The sequence below is a fragment of the Oculina patagonica genome, chromosome 8 (genome assembly GCF_052425735.1).
Source record: "Oculina patagonica isolate OP01 chromosome 8, crgOcupat, whole genome shotgun sequence".
In the NCBI taxonomy this organism is placed as follows: domain Eukaryota; kingdom Metazoa; phylum Cnidaria; class Anthozoa; order Scleractinia; family Oculinidae; genus Oculina; species Oculina patagonica.
The window spans coordinates 26,316,450-26,332,435 of record NC_135765.1 but is presented as its reverse complement, the minus strand read 5'-3'; the positions used below and the strand labels follow the sequence as shown (position 1 = coordinate 26,332,435).

General features: G+C 38.9%; 1 protein-coding gene across 1 annotated transcript; it reads left to right on the top strand.

Annotated features, from left to right (window-relative positions):
- The first annotated feature begins 91 nt into the window (after positions 1 to 91).
- LOC144663714 (1,25-dihydroxyvitamin D(3) 24-hydroxylase, mitochondrial-like) lies at positions 92 to 14,154 on the top strand. The gene is made up of 9 exons (XM_078524751.1): positions 92 to 585; positions 5,717 to 5,907; positions 8,335 to 8,619; positions 8,910 to 9,007; positions 9,802 to 9,968; positions 10,569 to 10,647; positions 11,817 to 11,973; positions 13,173 to 13,216; positions 13,786 to 14,154. Exons 1-9 carry the CDS (start codon positions 140 to 142, stop codon positions 13,894 to 13,896), a joined length of 1,578 nt encoding a protein of 525 aa, XP_078380877.1. The 5' UTR covers positions 92 to 139; the 3' UTR covers positions 13,897 to 14,154.
- The last annotated feature ends 1,832 nt before the right edge of the window (positions 14,155 to 15,986 follow it).

The window sequence follows — 15,986 nt, the reverse complement described above, 5'->3', positions numbered from 1 at the left end:
TTGACAACAAAGTTGACCTTACTGCCGTACGAAACACGATCTACTCATTAATTTAGCTGATCTGCCCTTTCGTGTCACTCGTACTGTCTGTGCCTTGATAAAGTGAATTTGGCTGAATTTAGAATTCTCTTTTCACGATATGGACGAGACGCTGTTTTTGGTCTGTTCAGCTGTGTTGATCTCAATCGTAGTTTGGTTGTTAAATCCCTTTGGAAAACTGCACGACTTACTGAGCTATCTCTTCCGACGGGACAATGGTCCGCATGCAAATCTTTCGGAAGGAGTTCGCTCGTTCGACGAGATGCCAGGTCCAAAGGGATTGCCATATTTCGGCGATGTGATCAACTATCTCAAAACCTCCGAGTTCAAACCACAGATGGCCGCGCTCAAAACCTCCTTTGAGAAGTACGGGCCGATATTCAAGAGGACAATTATGGGCAGGACGATGGTTTACGTTCAAGACCCAGGAGATGTGGAAATCGTCTTTAAAGCTGATGGCAGGTATCCCGTGCGACCTGGTAAAGTGCTTGAAACTGACGAAATGTACAGAAAAAGCAGAAATCTTCCCTCAAATCTGGCGACACTGTAAGTGCAAATAAAAAAAAAAGGTGGCATTACACTTGAGCGCCATGTTTTCATACGTTTTTAGCACTGTCCTTTCATTATCTTTAAGGTATCAGCTAGGCAACCTGCCAGCGGACTACAGTGGAAAATGCCAAGACATTTTTAAGAATTTTTAAGGATGATTTCTAAGATGCCGACTTGAAAGGGATGGGAAATAATTAACGGGTTTAATTTTTCTGATTTCTTGAAACATCTTTGACTCACTTCCCCTTCAAAGGGCCACAATAACTACTGTATTATTCAGCACGAGTAGTTGCTAAGTAGCAACGTAGTAATTAATGGCTAAATTGGTATCGTACGAGGCTTGTCAGATATCAGATTAGTCGATTATTCTCACATTTTGTTGTTGCAATTCAAGTCGTTCCTCGTAAATATTATTTTAAAGCGCACTTTCAAAAATTCAGTAGCTGACTGTTGCTATAATCTCGGTTGCTGGTATATAAGGCAAATCCCGCTTTGCCTCATTATGTGGTTTATTATCAAATAAACCAGATTGCTTGCATGGACAGCATGCAAAAATTCAGAAACTATGGAGAACGTAAAAGGCATTTCGTTCCAAAATTTTACCCTGGGTTTCTACATAAGGTTTTATATAAGCAATATCGCAGTTCCGAACACACATACGTGCCGCAGGGTAAAATCAAATACAGTTTGTATTCATGAAAAGAAAATGAATTATAATCAGCTTTTCTAATTTAAATATTTATCCCAACGCACGTAATTTTTTTTTGGAAATACGTTTTCGCTTATTTAGAATGCATAGAGGTCGACTTTTTTTTCTTTTTTAAAGCGTTTACATTTTTAGCAACAAAACAAAGCAGGATTAGTTGACTGGCTTATTTGTTTTGGATATGTACAGTATACCTGCAGGTCACCTTCACAGCAATTTTTTAAGTTTTCACGCAATCCTCCTGCATCTTCTGTCACTGATTCAACAAGGTTGCCACTGATTGCGTAACAGGGGGGAAGAAACTTCCTTTGTTACACGACTCAAAAAGTGGTCATGGCGGTGCCGGGCAACCGAGTGTGCGCAGTAGCTCTCGAATTGTTGCTAAGGGCGTAGTGAATAGCTTGACAAGGTTCATTGTTAAGTTCGCATGTTTTGGTCTAAACCGTACACAAAACACAATAGCTATTTGCATTTTGATTGCTTTTTTGAAGTTTGCCGGACATCAAAACAACAAACAGTGATAAAGGTGTCCAGTCGGGCAAAAGTAAATCTTGCGAATTATACTAATTAAAAATAACTCCAATGATTCTGAAATGATACACCATTTTTTGGTTGTTAAATGTCAACAATGACAATTTTTTCGCTTGTTTTTTCACGCCGCCAAAACATTCTCAGTGACGTGAAACATCAGGTGAGAAATCTTGCTGAAAATGCAAAAAACATCTCGGCGGCGTAAAACATCAAACGCAAACACCGCCACTATCCGTATTTCACACGAATACATTCATTGATATTTAAATCATTCTGAGAAAACAGATCAAGCAACGGTTTGATTGACATAGACTTGCACCGTTTCCAGGCACTGCTATGTCTTCAAAGAAAAGTGCCGACTTTCTCCCCCCCCCCCCCCTTGTTGCGTAACAACGGTAGAAAGGAATGAAAATAATTGGTCCGCGTTGTGTACGTGTAGACTTATCTAATCGAGATTGATCATATATGAATAAATTGCCCACACGGCTGTTTTCCCGTGATAATATTTCTTCTCTTGGGCAGTTGAAAGGTCTCTTGCTTCTCTATTGTGTCTGGCGGGGAAGTTGAAAGGAATTTTTTTTTTGTCGTAGTCTACGGATCATATGATTACAGCAAACATGGCGATAGATGGGGTCCAACTTCTAAATTTTAAGGACGATAATTTTCCGTTCTTACGTTCAATCACAATTTTAAAGAGTTCTAAATTGCAAGGAATGGTTATAAAAAACACAGTGATGGCTTAAGGAGGCTCGATGTAGTTTTTATTAGCCGAAGGGTGGTTGTTTTGAAACTTAAAATTATCTAGGAAGCCAATGTTCGATTTTTGCCAAAATACTCCATAATGATCAAATATGGCCAAATTTTAATTTTTTACCCGTCATTTTGTCACAAAGGTTACCATAGCAACGATTGATGTTTTCTTTTGTTCTCAAACAAGCTTGATTTTCTCGAAATCTAGACTGACTCTTGGTATTCATTTTTTTGATATGTTCAAATATAGTACATTGACTACCTGTGCACAAAATTTTAGGAAAATCTGTAAGAGCGTTTTAGAGGAAACCAAGAATGAAGTTTTTGGTATTTTCTTATAATTTCCTACAATCAGCAGTCGATATATTTTAACAAATTAAAGCAAAATGTCTTTCGCTTTTAGTTAATGGTCTTTGATGGTGTAAGTATTTATATTTCAGCGAGAGTAACTGTGCTCAAATAATACGAAGCAATTTTAAAGCGCCTATTTTATATTAAAACGGTGTTTTCTGAAAATTTCATTCTTGATTTACTTGAAAACGCTCTTACAGATTTTTCTAAAATTTCGTCAACAGTTAGTCAATCTACTAAACTTTAACATATCAAAAAATAAACACCAAGAGTCAATCTAGATTTCGAGAAAATCAAGCTCGTTTGAGAACAAAAGAAAACGTCAATCGTTGCTATGGTAACCTTTGTGGCTAAGTGACGGGAAAAAAAATTAAAATTTGGTCTTATTTGATCATTATGGTGTATTTTAGCAAAAATCGAACGCTGGCTTGCTAGATAATTTTAATTTTCAAAACAACCACCCTTTGGCTAAAAAAACTACATCGAGCCTCCTTAAAAGCATTGAAATCGTTCGTTGTGGCAGCTCGGACTCCTTCCATCTCGCCATGGATATTAAACGGCACTATGTACAAGTTTCAAATGGACTTTCCCGTCTTTGGTGGTGAAAATATCGCTATGTTTCAACCAGATGTGTCGTTTATCTCCTAAAATAGGTTTTTTGTCTTCTGTGCTTTAATATTTTTTTTCAGTGTTATTTTTTATTAGGCAATTCGTGTTATCAGGCTGTAGGCTATCCTGTTTAAGTAGTAAATTTGGTTTGTTAAAGCCTGGTTTTCCCTAGCGACGCAAGCACAAGCGCAAGCACAAGCACAAGCACAAGCGCAAGCACAAGCGCAAGGATAGCAGCTCTTATTTTACCGCGAAAACGGCTTCGACTCAAGCAAAAGCACAAGCGCATTGCATTTTAAAGCTTGTGCTTGTGCTTGCTGCAAGCACAAACACAAGGATAAAAATTTGTCCTTTTTTCATGATTGCGCTTGTGCTTGCGTCGCTAGTGAAAACCAGGCTTAATTGTGCGATACTGACTTAAGAGAAGCTCTGCTCGCAGGGTGTACTGACTTCATTTTAGAGATCAACAAGCGTTATTAATTTTTTATGTGCATTAACTTGATATTTAAGCTCAACAGTTTCAAGTCACAATGTCATATTTTCATGTTAATATACAATCTTCGTTCACTGTCCAAAATCCACGCGCGCAATTGGTTAAAATAGATCACGTGATTTTGCTTTACCTGTCGTCAGCAAACTCCGACAGTGCAGTATTGACAATAATGCACAAAAATCGTGCATTATTGAAAGTGTCTTTAGCTTAAGGCTTGCAGAAGTGAAAGAAAAATATATTCCTCAAATAATCAACAATCCAATACCACACAAAATCGAAGAGGATAACAACTTGAAGCGCTTTCATGTTCAAAGGTAAACTGCAGCTTAATAAATACATTTTTGTGTGCGATTGACTTGCTTGTTGCTTGATTGACCTTGATTGTGAAAGCCATCGACTTGCTTTGAACAAGCTTCTCGCTGACCGTGTTTATGAAAAACCACAGCTGATGAACGATTTTATGAACCATTGTAAGCTTTATTTCTGACATTTCTGCACGGATTATTTGTGATTTTTATATTATTGATCTAATCACGTGTTATTTATATGTACTACTGCACCTATTTTTAAACATTTGTTTGAAGTTCGTTTAGTCGAAAATCTCTTGCAGTGTACTCAGATTGCATATTAAAAGGGTTAGAGTCTGTCCGTTCGTGTTTTGTTGACAAATACACGCACTTGCTGGCCTCACAATGAACTCAAAATTTTCAATACTGCACTCGGCTACGCCTCGTGCAGTATTGAAAATTTCTCGTTCATTGTGCGGCCAGCGCGTGCGTGTATTTGTCAACAAAACACTCACAACAGTCTCTAACCCATAATTAATCCAGCCGTACGATTGTCTTCACAATTTTTATGAGTGTTAACCGTAATTAATTTTCTTAATTGCTCACGTCATTTGAAATATTATAGTTGCTAAGAGCTATTTAACAATTATTCCCCGAAGGCGAAGTGTACTATTGTTGAATAATTATTCAACAATAATCATTGAGCCTGAGGCAAATAATTGTTTTAGTAAAATTTTTAGAGGTGGATATTAAGCACTGCAAATAACGATAGAAAACACGGAAACAAAAAACACAAGTGCTCGCTTGCAAACATTTAAACCAGTTTAATCGATTGTGAATTAGAAATAACACTAATTAAATTAGGCAATAAAACGAAGCAAAACAAACACTACCAACAAGACAGTCATCTTGTACCTTTGTTCAATCGTTGGTTTCTTCTACGTCTATTTTAAGCAGTTGTGCGAATCCTCTTAAAATGAGTAGCCCCGGTCTGAAGGGAACTGAATGATTTTTGGTCCATCGATCTTTGACGGAGTCTCTTAAGACCGCATGTGATTTAAAAAACCACCGTGTTTACGATCCATTCTAATGCCTTGAGCAACATTTCTTGGAAATATTTTCGTTTCAAAAGCCTTGGCAGTCTTTTTTTAAACTTCCCAATGGTTTGAATTTGAATAAATAAAGTTACCTTTTTTATCTTATCTTATATTACTGTCGGGGGGAGGGAAGGGAGAAAGTCAATGACAAGAAGTATATCGTCGTGGGTATGTTTGGACTGTAGATTGGAGCTCAGTTTTCGCTGGGAGTGCGTCTTGCAATTACAACTTTTTTTGGACTTGCAAATAGATTATTTTTACAGTAACATTTGCCAAACACTCTGTTCACTTTGATTCATTACAGCCAGGGGGAAGACTGGAGCCGATTACGCAGGGCCTTGGCGCCAAAAATGCTTCGACCCAAAGACGTACGTGAGAATCTGGACAACTTTAATGACGTCACAAGAGATGCCATAGAACATATGGTGGCCATCCGGGGAGCAGACAACGTTATTCCAGATCTTGAGGGCGAACTTGCAAAGTGGGCTACTGAATGTAAGTCTTGCTGTAGATACCATTCTTTGCGCGATATCGTAACATTCCAATAATAAGCTTTGGGCTTATACTTTATTTTAGAAGGCAGGGTTTACCAGAGTTTGGAAATATATAAGCTTTTAATTGGAAAAAAAAGGTTTCGTTCTAACATTTTTTCATTTGGGGTTGGGGTGGGGTGGGGGCAATTTTTTTACGCCCACTTTAGACACTTATTTTTTTTTCGAATTTTATGAAAGGGGAAAAAGGAAAATGTTCGATATAATGTGCCCGGGGGTGGAGTCGAACTTGGGTCGTTTGCCTGAAGAGCGAGTGTGATACCGCTACACCACCGGGAGCCGGCTCCCAGAATTCGTAAATTTTAACTATATTTCATGTTTCCCTTACAAATATCGATAGCTAACCGTAAACAGGCTAACCAAAGTGCATAGTAGGCTAACCGAAGTAAATAGTAGTCTAAAAAAGTGCATAGTAGGCTACCCGAAGTGAATAGTTGACTAACTAGAGTGCATGGTAGGCTAACCGGAGTGCATAGCACGCTAACCGGTACTAGTTACCAGTCGACGACCGTAAGTATCGGCCATCTTGAAGTGGGCGTAACAAAAATTGCGGGGTGCGGTACTATATTTCAGCGCAGGGAGAGAAAGCCTTTTATAAATAAATAAAATAATAAGGAATTTACAGTTGCACATCCACGTTGCCGCGTTTCGTCCTCTGTTTTCAGATCGAACTGGAATTCAGAATTGTTTGCTTTCATTTTATTTTCATGGTATAATCGATATAACTAGTGTTTAGTTATAAGCTCAAATAACCGAAAACTCATAAGGTGTTGAAACGTGTTACGCGCGCTCAGAGTTTTTTTTTTAACCCTTTCCAGACCGGGCTTTTTGGGTCTTTTCAGACCAGGTGGGGGGCGGGGGGGGGGGCGATCGCTACACCCAAAATATGAGAAAAATTGATAGGTCACCATACTCGTTTACGAGAAAGCGACGATAAGATAAGATAACTATAACAAATAGGCGTATGGGCACCTTCGAACTTGGGGTGGGGGGGACATTATTGCTCGGAAAAAACGTGACATGCGAGCCTCATAAAGAGGCGCATATTATAGAAACGAACAGGTGCATTGACTTCTGCTTGCTTGCTTAAAGTAAACGTTAGATCCTTAATTAACTCGTGGCGTTGCCGGAAGATGTGAATGCACTGTATCATATTTCCTTTAGAAATATTTTATTTATCCATTCTAGTTATTTATCCATTCTAAACTATTTTGGGGAGCCAATTTACATTGTTGTCCCCGCTTGGAAGTTATAAAAAATTATGTCAAACACTCAGGGGTTAATGGATTAAACCATCGCATATGTAACAACTTTGTTTCAATGTCACTGGATCCACCGCGCGCAAACGCTCGAGCTATGCAAAAGCCTTACTTCTGGGCGCCTTCGCCCACTCACTGCGACATGGTTGCAACTGAATCAAACTGAGATGTCATGCAGAATTTGTGAGAAAAATCAAAAATTTGAATCAAGCGAACAATCAAACATCAAAACAAGCAGTTGAAAGGGTTAAAATGTTCGACTTTGGGGTGGGGGGTTGTGACCCCCTCGCCCTCCCACCTAGTACGCCTATGTAACCCGCCGCTTTACATGCCACGAGCACGTTCAAGCAGCGGCTTCCCTGGGCAAGAGATTAGACTAGTGTGTATTAGTTTCTGATCCACAGACCGCAAAATTGAGATTCTCCCATCTGGTTTGCCTTAATTCAAAAGGTTGCACAATTATTTATATATCAATAATATGAGTGGCCTTTTTTATGAGAAGGATGTAAATTTCAGTTGTCATAAGAGTGGGAGACTTAAAATCCCCCATTCTCTCCTCCCAACTCTTATCAATGTTGTATTCGTCTTTTTCTTCCTCTACAAGCAGTTATCGCGAATAAAGCAACAACATTGAACGAGAGAGGATTGGGAAGAACGAAATTATTATTTATGCCGCACGTTGCCAAAAGTTCTAACAAGAGAGAAAGAAAGACTTAATTTTTCTCAACAGGTTTTGTCCGCGATTTGGTCATTTACTACGTACGTTCATTTATTTTATCACTAAATCGTCATTATTTTATGAGGGTAGCACCTAATGGTCTCGCAACTAACAAAACGTGTGGCCCACGAATTCCCGATCGAATTGGAATTTAGAGTATTGGTTTTTGTGGAGGGAGGAAAATCAAAGAACCCGGAGAAAAGCCCTTGAAGCAAGGACTATAACCAACAGCAAACTCAACCCACATATGACGCCGGGTCCGGGAATTGAACCCGGGCCACATTGCATTGGTGGGAGGCGAGCGCTCGAACCTCTGCGCCATCTCTGCTCCCATCATTGTTAAAAGCGAGAACGGTCTTGATTCTGAAAAGTTATTTTCTTGTTCATGTTTTAGCTGTTGGTACAATGGCTTTTGATGAAAGGGTTGGATTGTACGATGAACCACCAAACAAGGAAACAGTCAAGATAATTAAAGCGAATTTTGAACGAATGAGGCTTGCTGGAAAGTTGTCCAGCGGATTGGAGGGTCTGTTGTTTAGATTCGTGAAGACACCTTTCTACTGGAAATTTTGTGAAGCCCAAGACACTTTATTTGGCATTAGTCAAAAGATCGTGGATAAGAAGGTTATGGAATTGACGAAAATGGCCGAAGAAGGTGAAGTATTTGAGGAGAATACCGGTAAGTACAACTAAAAACTAAACACAAACTTGTATGTCATGGAATAACCCCCGCTTACAGGCGTTTCGTTACAGAAGAAGAGAAAGAGCGGAATAGAAAAAAATCAAAGAAGCCGCACTTAAATTATTTGCATTTTGCTGCACATCAAGACGTCAAATAATTATTTTTTTATGTTTGATACAACCAAAAAATCGGAACTAACACCATTCTTTCCGTACATTTCACTTCATTTTGTACCTTTTCTTTTGAAATAGAACGTTCTGACTGAACGATTTCTTATCGTACTACAGCTGTTCCTCTTCTGACCTATCTCATCATGAAAGGCGAACTCACACCCCAGGAGATCAACATAAATGCTATAACGATGTTTAGAGCAGGAGTAGAAACGGTAAGCTTTTCTTCGTCCTTATTTGAACAGTGCAAGCAGGGGTATGGTGCACTGTTCACTATAATGGTATTTGTGTCTTCTTAGTTAAATTAGGATCAGTTAATTAACTCAGAAGGAACAAATTATGAAGACCAGAATAGTATCAAATTGATACACTGCCGTTTTCGTTTTTTAACCCTATCCAGATCGGAGGGGGGGGGGGGGGGACGCTGACTTTGAACGCTTAAACCTTTTTCAAAATTCAACCAAACGCTGCCAAACTTTGCGTGTTTATGTAAAATTTATCTGGGAATAATTTGGTAGGATATGTTGATGTGTCGAGAACTTGACGTGACCATGGCAACGGAATTTTGGCAGACCTATTTCCCCAAATTTATAATTTGTGTGTCCCTGTTAACTTTAATGCAATTATTTTCACCTTTTCAGGTTTTTTTGCACCGTTTGATTGATTTTGAGTACTTTTCAGTAATTTTGAGCGGTTTTCTGACGTCTTGGAAAAATGTTGAAATCCAAGATGTCGGATCCAAAATGGCTGCTGTTTTGACATCATGATGTAATTGTCACGTGATGTGACGTCATCATCCCACGTGATCTATAGATAGATTTTCGGACATATTTATAGCCTATAAGTTTCATTGTGATTGCTTAAATATTCTGGAAGTTACTGAGGGGGTGGGGGGATCCGCCCCCGGGTCCTGAAAAAGTTTTTATCGATACAAAATGGATAGCGCTGTCTTCTACCTATTTTGCAGGGATTTTCTAACGACAATGTCACTATGTTTTTTTTTTCAAAGACATCAGGCGGACTGTTGTGGCTCCTTTACGACCTGTCGCGTAATCCCACGGTGCAGGAAAAGTTGTACGAAGAAGTGATCTCCTTAGTTGGTCCCAATGGAGATTTTACACCCGAAAGCTTTGCAAGTTTGGTTTACGTTAAGGCTTGCCTAAAGGAGAGTATGAGGTAACTTTCTATCATTGTTATTAGTATATTAGCAGAATGAGTAGTCCAGCTCGGTGTTGATATCTGTACAGATTAAACAAAACATACCCGCTGGGATAGCAAAGCTTAATTAGTGACTAGTTGTTGGTACCCTTCCTATCCTCGTGGGTCTTTGTGAGTCCCAGTCAGGCCGATGAAGAGCTTGTCCAATTAAAGCTGCCGATGACTGGATTCGGTTTTAAATAACAGCATTATACAACCGGGCATTAGCAGTACACAGTCTGTGCCCATCACAGCAGTCAGCCAACAAATCACCACTGGACCCGAGGACTCTTGAGGTTGTTGGGCCATCCACTGATCTGAGCTATCTGGTACAGCCTTTTAGAACAGTACCATATTATAATTATCATCCCCTTCCTCAATCAATACGTTACTAGACAGGAAGTTTCACATGTAACAACGCGGCAGCTTAACCAGGGTCTTTGCACGACTGATAGCTCAGCAAAGTGTAGTTTTTATCTAATATATTTTTTGTTTTCAGTATCGTTATCAACATCATTGTTATCGCTATCGTTATCGTTATTATTCTTATTAATATGACTGATAATTTTAAAAAATCAGATTGCACCCTGGTGCTTTTGGTTGGGCACGAACTCTGACACAAGATGTGGTCCTTTCCGGTTATAAAGTTCCTTCCGGGGTGAGTCAAACTGTCGCATCGTCACGTTCCATTTAGAACCTTCGCTCCTGTTTCCCTTCGTTCTTACTTCCTGTCAGGTGGGGGTGGGGGGGGGGGGGGAACTTCCTTTGTTACACGACTCAAAAAGTAATCATAGCGGTGCCGGGCAACCGAGACTGCGCAGTAGCTATCGAATGGTTGCTAAGGGCGTAGTGAATAGCTTGACAAAGTTCATTGTTTAGTTCGCATGATTTGGTCTTGACCGTGCACAAAACACAATAGCTATTTGCATTTTAATTGCTTTTTTTTGAAGTCTTCCGGACATCAAAACAACAAACAGTGATAACGGTGACCAGTCTGGCAAAAGTAAGGCTTGTCAATTATACTAATTAAAAAAAAAAATCCAATGGTTCTGAAATTATTTCCCATTTTTTGGTTGTTAAATTGTAACCGAGACAAATTTTTCGCTTGTTATTCCACGCCGCCAAAACATTCTCAGTGACGTGAGACATTAAGTGACAAATCTGGCTGAAAATGCCAAAAACATCTCAGCGGCGTAAAACATCAAACGCAAACACCGCGATGATTCTCATTTCACACGCACGCAGTCATTGATATAAAATATTTCTGAGAAAACAAAACTTTGGTTTGACGTCTTTCTCAGCAACAGCTTGATTGACATAGAGTCGCACCGTTTCCAGGCACTGCTATGTATTTAAAGAAAAGTGCCGACTTTCTCCCCCCCCCCCCTCTGCTTCATGTCTATCTGTCTGTCTGCCTCTTGGTCCTTCCTTCCTTCCTTCCTTCCTTCCTTCCTTCCTTCCTTCCTTCCTTCCTTCCTTCCTTCCTTCCTTCCTTCCTTCCTTCCTTCCTTCCTTCCTTCCTTCCTTCCTTCCCTTCCATCCTTTCATCCTTCCACCCATCCTTCCTTCCTTCCTCCCTCCCTCCCTCCCTCCCTTCCTGCCTGCATGTCTTTCTGTTCTAGTTACTTATCTTAATAATGGTGTAAGCCATGTAAATGCCCGAAGTAGGCCACCCGCTTGTGACGGACGACATTCCCGCCAGACCTTGCATGGCATAGCTCTGGAGACAGCTCTATTGCTTGTAAAGGAGGGTTCCCCCACTAGTAGGGTCACCCTTCCTTCATGAACACAAGCACTAAGCCTTTTTCACTTTATCATTGTTTTCAGACCACTGTCGTCTATTCCAATTATCTCTCCGGTCGCTTAGAGGAGTTGTTTAAATTCCCTTTGGAGTTTAAACCTGAACGTTGGCTGAATGATGATCTGGGAAAAATTCATCCGTTCGCCAGTCTCCCATTTGGCGTCGGGACACGCATGTGTATTGGTGAGATGTATTTAATTTAATTTAACATTCGTTTTTTCGGTGCTAAAGTTTAGAATTCCATTGACGACTCATTTAAATCTAAGGGTCGCGCTTGTTTTAAAATCTCTCAAAATAATTGATTATCTCCAACTACTGACTGGTACATTGAGTACTTATTTTTCATTTTTTTTTTTGTGCACATGTAGCAAGTAGAACGAGAAGGACTGGGCCCAGCCCCAGGTTACATATTATTATGGATCGGAAAATCCCTCGTGTTGGCGAAAAACCAAGCGAGTATCGAGGAGAAAACGTGTTGTTATTGTAGTTTTGTAGTAGTTCCTGTGCGGGATTGAGTAAAGTGTAACACACATCCATTTGTTTCTTTTTTCGTTCTGTGTGTGTGTGTGTGCGTGAATGGAAATCGTGTCTCGTTTTTTATACTCTGTAACTTTAATGCAATATTTTTTTCTGCTTGGCCCAGACACTTATCTCGATTAGCCTTAGCTATTGCTAAGTGACTGTGCTCTGTTTTTCATTGTTATAATTTCAAATTGCATGTATTTATTTTTATTGTAAAATTTTTCTGTGTACGAATAAAGATTTTTGTGTTGTTGTTGTGTTGTTCCACAATGCACACTCGACATGCTGCTTCATGCTTGTACAATATAATACAGATTATAACAACAAATATTTGACTTAGTTCAATAAACTGCACCGTATTTGCTACAACGTTTTCCCATTGGATTGAGATTTCATTCTGTTTGTTTATCACTTACCAAAAAAATCTGGAATTTTACTAAGGAATCTCGTTATAAAAGTTTTCCCAAAAACTTGCCATTTCGGTCGAACCACCAAATTTGGCAAGGCCGTAAAAAGCCGAAAGGCCTGGAACTAATGGAAAGATGCGAAACGGTAAATTGAAGACGCATGCCCATTTTAAACGTCCTAAGAAGGAAAACGGAACTACCTTTCCAGACGCTCCTTTCGTCCCAAAAACTGTCTAGCGAAATTTACCAAAAAGCCGTGTTCCATTTAAATCTCATCCGGAATTTCGGATGTTTTTGGTAAGTGGAAAAAAATCTCTCTGAGACTCTTTGAGTTGACCTTCGTTTATGATTCCACTAAACAATAAATAATCAGAAATATGTTTTTAATTAACCATTGTATATACAGTATTTGCCTGCTTGATTGTTGTTATTTCATTGTGCATTGTATTACAGGGCGGCGCATTGCTGAAGCCGAAATCTACCTTGTGGCTACAAAGGTAATGTAATTAACCGACCAGCCTGGTGCAAGATCGGAAGATTATTTGCTCGGTGATTTGATCGGTGAAAAAACTGCTGAAAAAAACTAGGCTAAAGTATTACTGTAGGAGCCAATATCACAAAGTGAATAAATATGTTTTATACATTTGGCTTTAGCAGCACTGAGCGGTCCATCTGAAAGAGATCCAGTTTTCTTTACAAAATGTATTCCGAAAAGAGAGCTGACGCGATGAAGAGACCTGGTACACCATACTTTCTTGGAATTAATGACACAAAAGAGTCATTCGTCGAATAATGTGGCTTAAAGAGTCAAAAGCCATGGGCCAGAACAAATTAAGAAGTTTGACGAAAACTGGTACACCATACTTTCTCGGAATGAATGACACAAAAGAGTCATTCGTCTAATAATGTGGCTTAAAGAGTCAAATGCCATGAGCCAGAACAAATTAAGAAGTTTGACGAAAACCATTACCTCGTTCGATTTCTGTCACGTGACCAACTCTTGCCTAACTCGACAACACGAACGCACTTTTTTTTAATTAAGTTAATTTTATTTGATTTCTTTCAGTTGGTGCAGCGATTTCGTCTGGAATACCACGAGAGCCCTGTGGAGATGAAGTTGAGAGTACTTGCTGTTCCTGATAGGCCGCTGAAGATAAAATTTATTGATCGCGAGTAAAATATTTTCACGATGAAGACATTTCGGTGCTCAAAAACAAGAAACTTACTTTAGTAAAGAAGATGTTGTATGTAGCTTTGCCCTGACAATGTGCTCCAAATCTGGATATTTAAGGTCGCGGGGGATACATATGTATATACATAAAGGATATGTTCATTTATTCATAAACTTTTGAAAGCGGTTTTCGCTAAAAATTTACAGGGATATCAGGAAAACTGGAAGCGCATTTTTATTGAAAGAAACGCTCTTTGTGGCAATGCCGTTAGCTGTTAAAGTTAACGTTTTTTAAAAAAGGTAGTTTTGCGTCCAAGTTTTCTGCTCGAGAAGAACACAAGAAACTCGCGATTGTACCATTCACTACCTAGACACAGCCTTTGCCTGTCGACTTTTTTTACATTTAACGGATCAACAGCAAGGGCTGTTATGAAATAATTGTAATTTAAAATTATCCAAAGGGTAATCATAACTAACTGTAGTTAACTGCATTGGTGTGACCGCAAAGCACTAAATACAGTTAGGTACGCAGTCACGTAACTTGAGACTAACTAAAGTTAAACTTTAGTTTCGTCGTAGATGTGACCGCAGCCATTGAAAAACAGCGTATTTTACCAGACAGCGCTTTGTACGTGCAATATGGATGCAGAAACACTGTGAAGACTGTTCATAAATATTTGGCGCATTTTCGGTATCAGTCGTCGCCCATCGTGCATAATCTCGGTTGGCGGAACCTCTCCCTCGCGGCCTTAAATCAACTTACATGGAGCTCTTTACTGACTTTTCGAGTCTTTGATTGAAACACTTTCACTTAACATTTCAATTATTACAATTGAAAATATTGGTTTCCTGTTCCGGATATATAGTTAAAAGGGTTAAAATTTTCAAACGTAACTGTACTCGGAGCGCAAATAATATTTTAAAGCGTGAGATATTACCTCTGATATCATCCAGACTTCATCAGTCAATGAGGTGGTGTTTTTTTAGATGAATGAACAGAAGACATTTCAATGTTTCGGGGGAGTTAAAATTCTGTGATCTAAAGGCCTGGGCCCAGTTGTTCAAAGGGTGGATAACGCTATCCACCGGATGAATTGATATCCAGTGGATAAGTCTTAAAAAAACATACTGCACTATCCACCGGATAGTGATTTATCCGGTGGATAGCGTTATTCACCTTTTGAACAACTGGGGCCTGATCCACAGACTGTTTACTGACAAGACCAATATATGTACAATATATCTGGGCCAGAGTTATGGGCTAATGAGTAAACTTTAAAAGAAGTTTAAAAGAAGTTTTTTTTTATAGCCGTAGCTTGATTTCTATCCACAAATTAAGGTTATATATTCCTTTAGATGTTCAAAGATAATGTTTATTCATGGTTAAGTTGCCTACTACAATTTTCAGAACAGTGTAGACCAAAAATCCTCGAAATCCTCGTGACATAGTCCCTTTAATAAATTTCCAAACAAGATTGTCACTTAAAATAATTTCACGAGAAGCAGGTGAAAATGGGCTTTTAACCAAAAAAGCAAGTTTAATTTAACAGAACAGAAACAAAATTAAATTATTTACCTAAATAATTAAATTGTTTTAACGTTCGCACAATTAACTTTTATTTTAATATTTACAGCTAACTAGGGCTGCTATACAGGCTAACCAGAGTTCGAAGTGCCCTCCGGTAGCCTGGATACCGCTTAGATTTCACATAAATTATTTTTGACGTCGGATGTTGGTTTTAAGAGAACTAAAGCTTAATTTTGATTTCTTGTTAAGTCAAAAATCATTAAAGAACCATTAAACGCTGCAGATTGATACGTATGGCAAAGAAATATTGCCACAGAAAAGGCACAAGACGTTTTGGGGGAAATAGAAATATCTTCGTCTTACTACAGGCGAATAAATTTCCTTATATGAAGTGACTATGACTGTCAATGTTTCATGATCGACTTTTTTCCATTTTTTAGTAATATGCATTCGATTTACAACAACGTAAAAGAACAACTCATCCATTCGTGCCCAAAGTTCATGTAGGAACTAAATGGTCTTTCATGTTCTGCTATTAAACTTCTTCAATCATAAATGGATATTTACT

Excerpts from the sequence above, each read along its gene's own strand:
- LOC144663714 (XM_078524751.1), top strand. The coding sequence starts at position 140 with ATGGACGAGACGCTGTTTTTGGTCTGTTCAGCTGTGTTGATCTCAATC. Across the intron at positions 586-5,716 it reads CCCTCAAATCTGGCGACACT|CCAGGGGGAAGACTGGAGCC; the intron begins GTAAGTGCAAAT and ends GATTCATTACAG. Across the intron at positions 11,974-13,172 it reads CGGGACACGCATGTGTATTG|GGCGGCGCATTGCTGAAGCC; the intron begins GTGAGATGTATT and ends ATTGTATTACAG.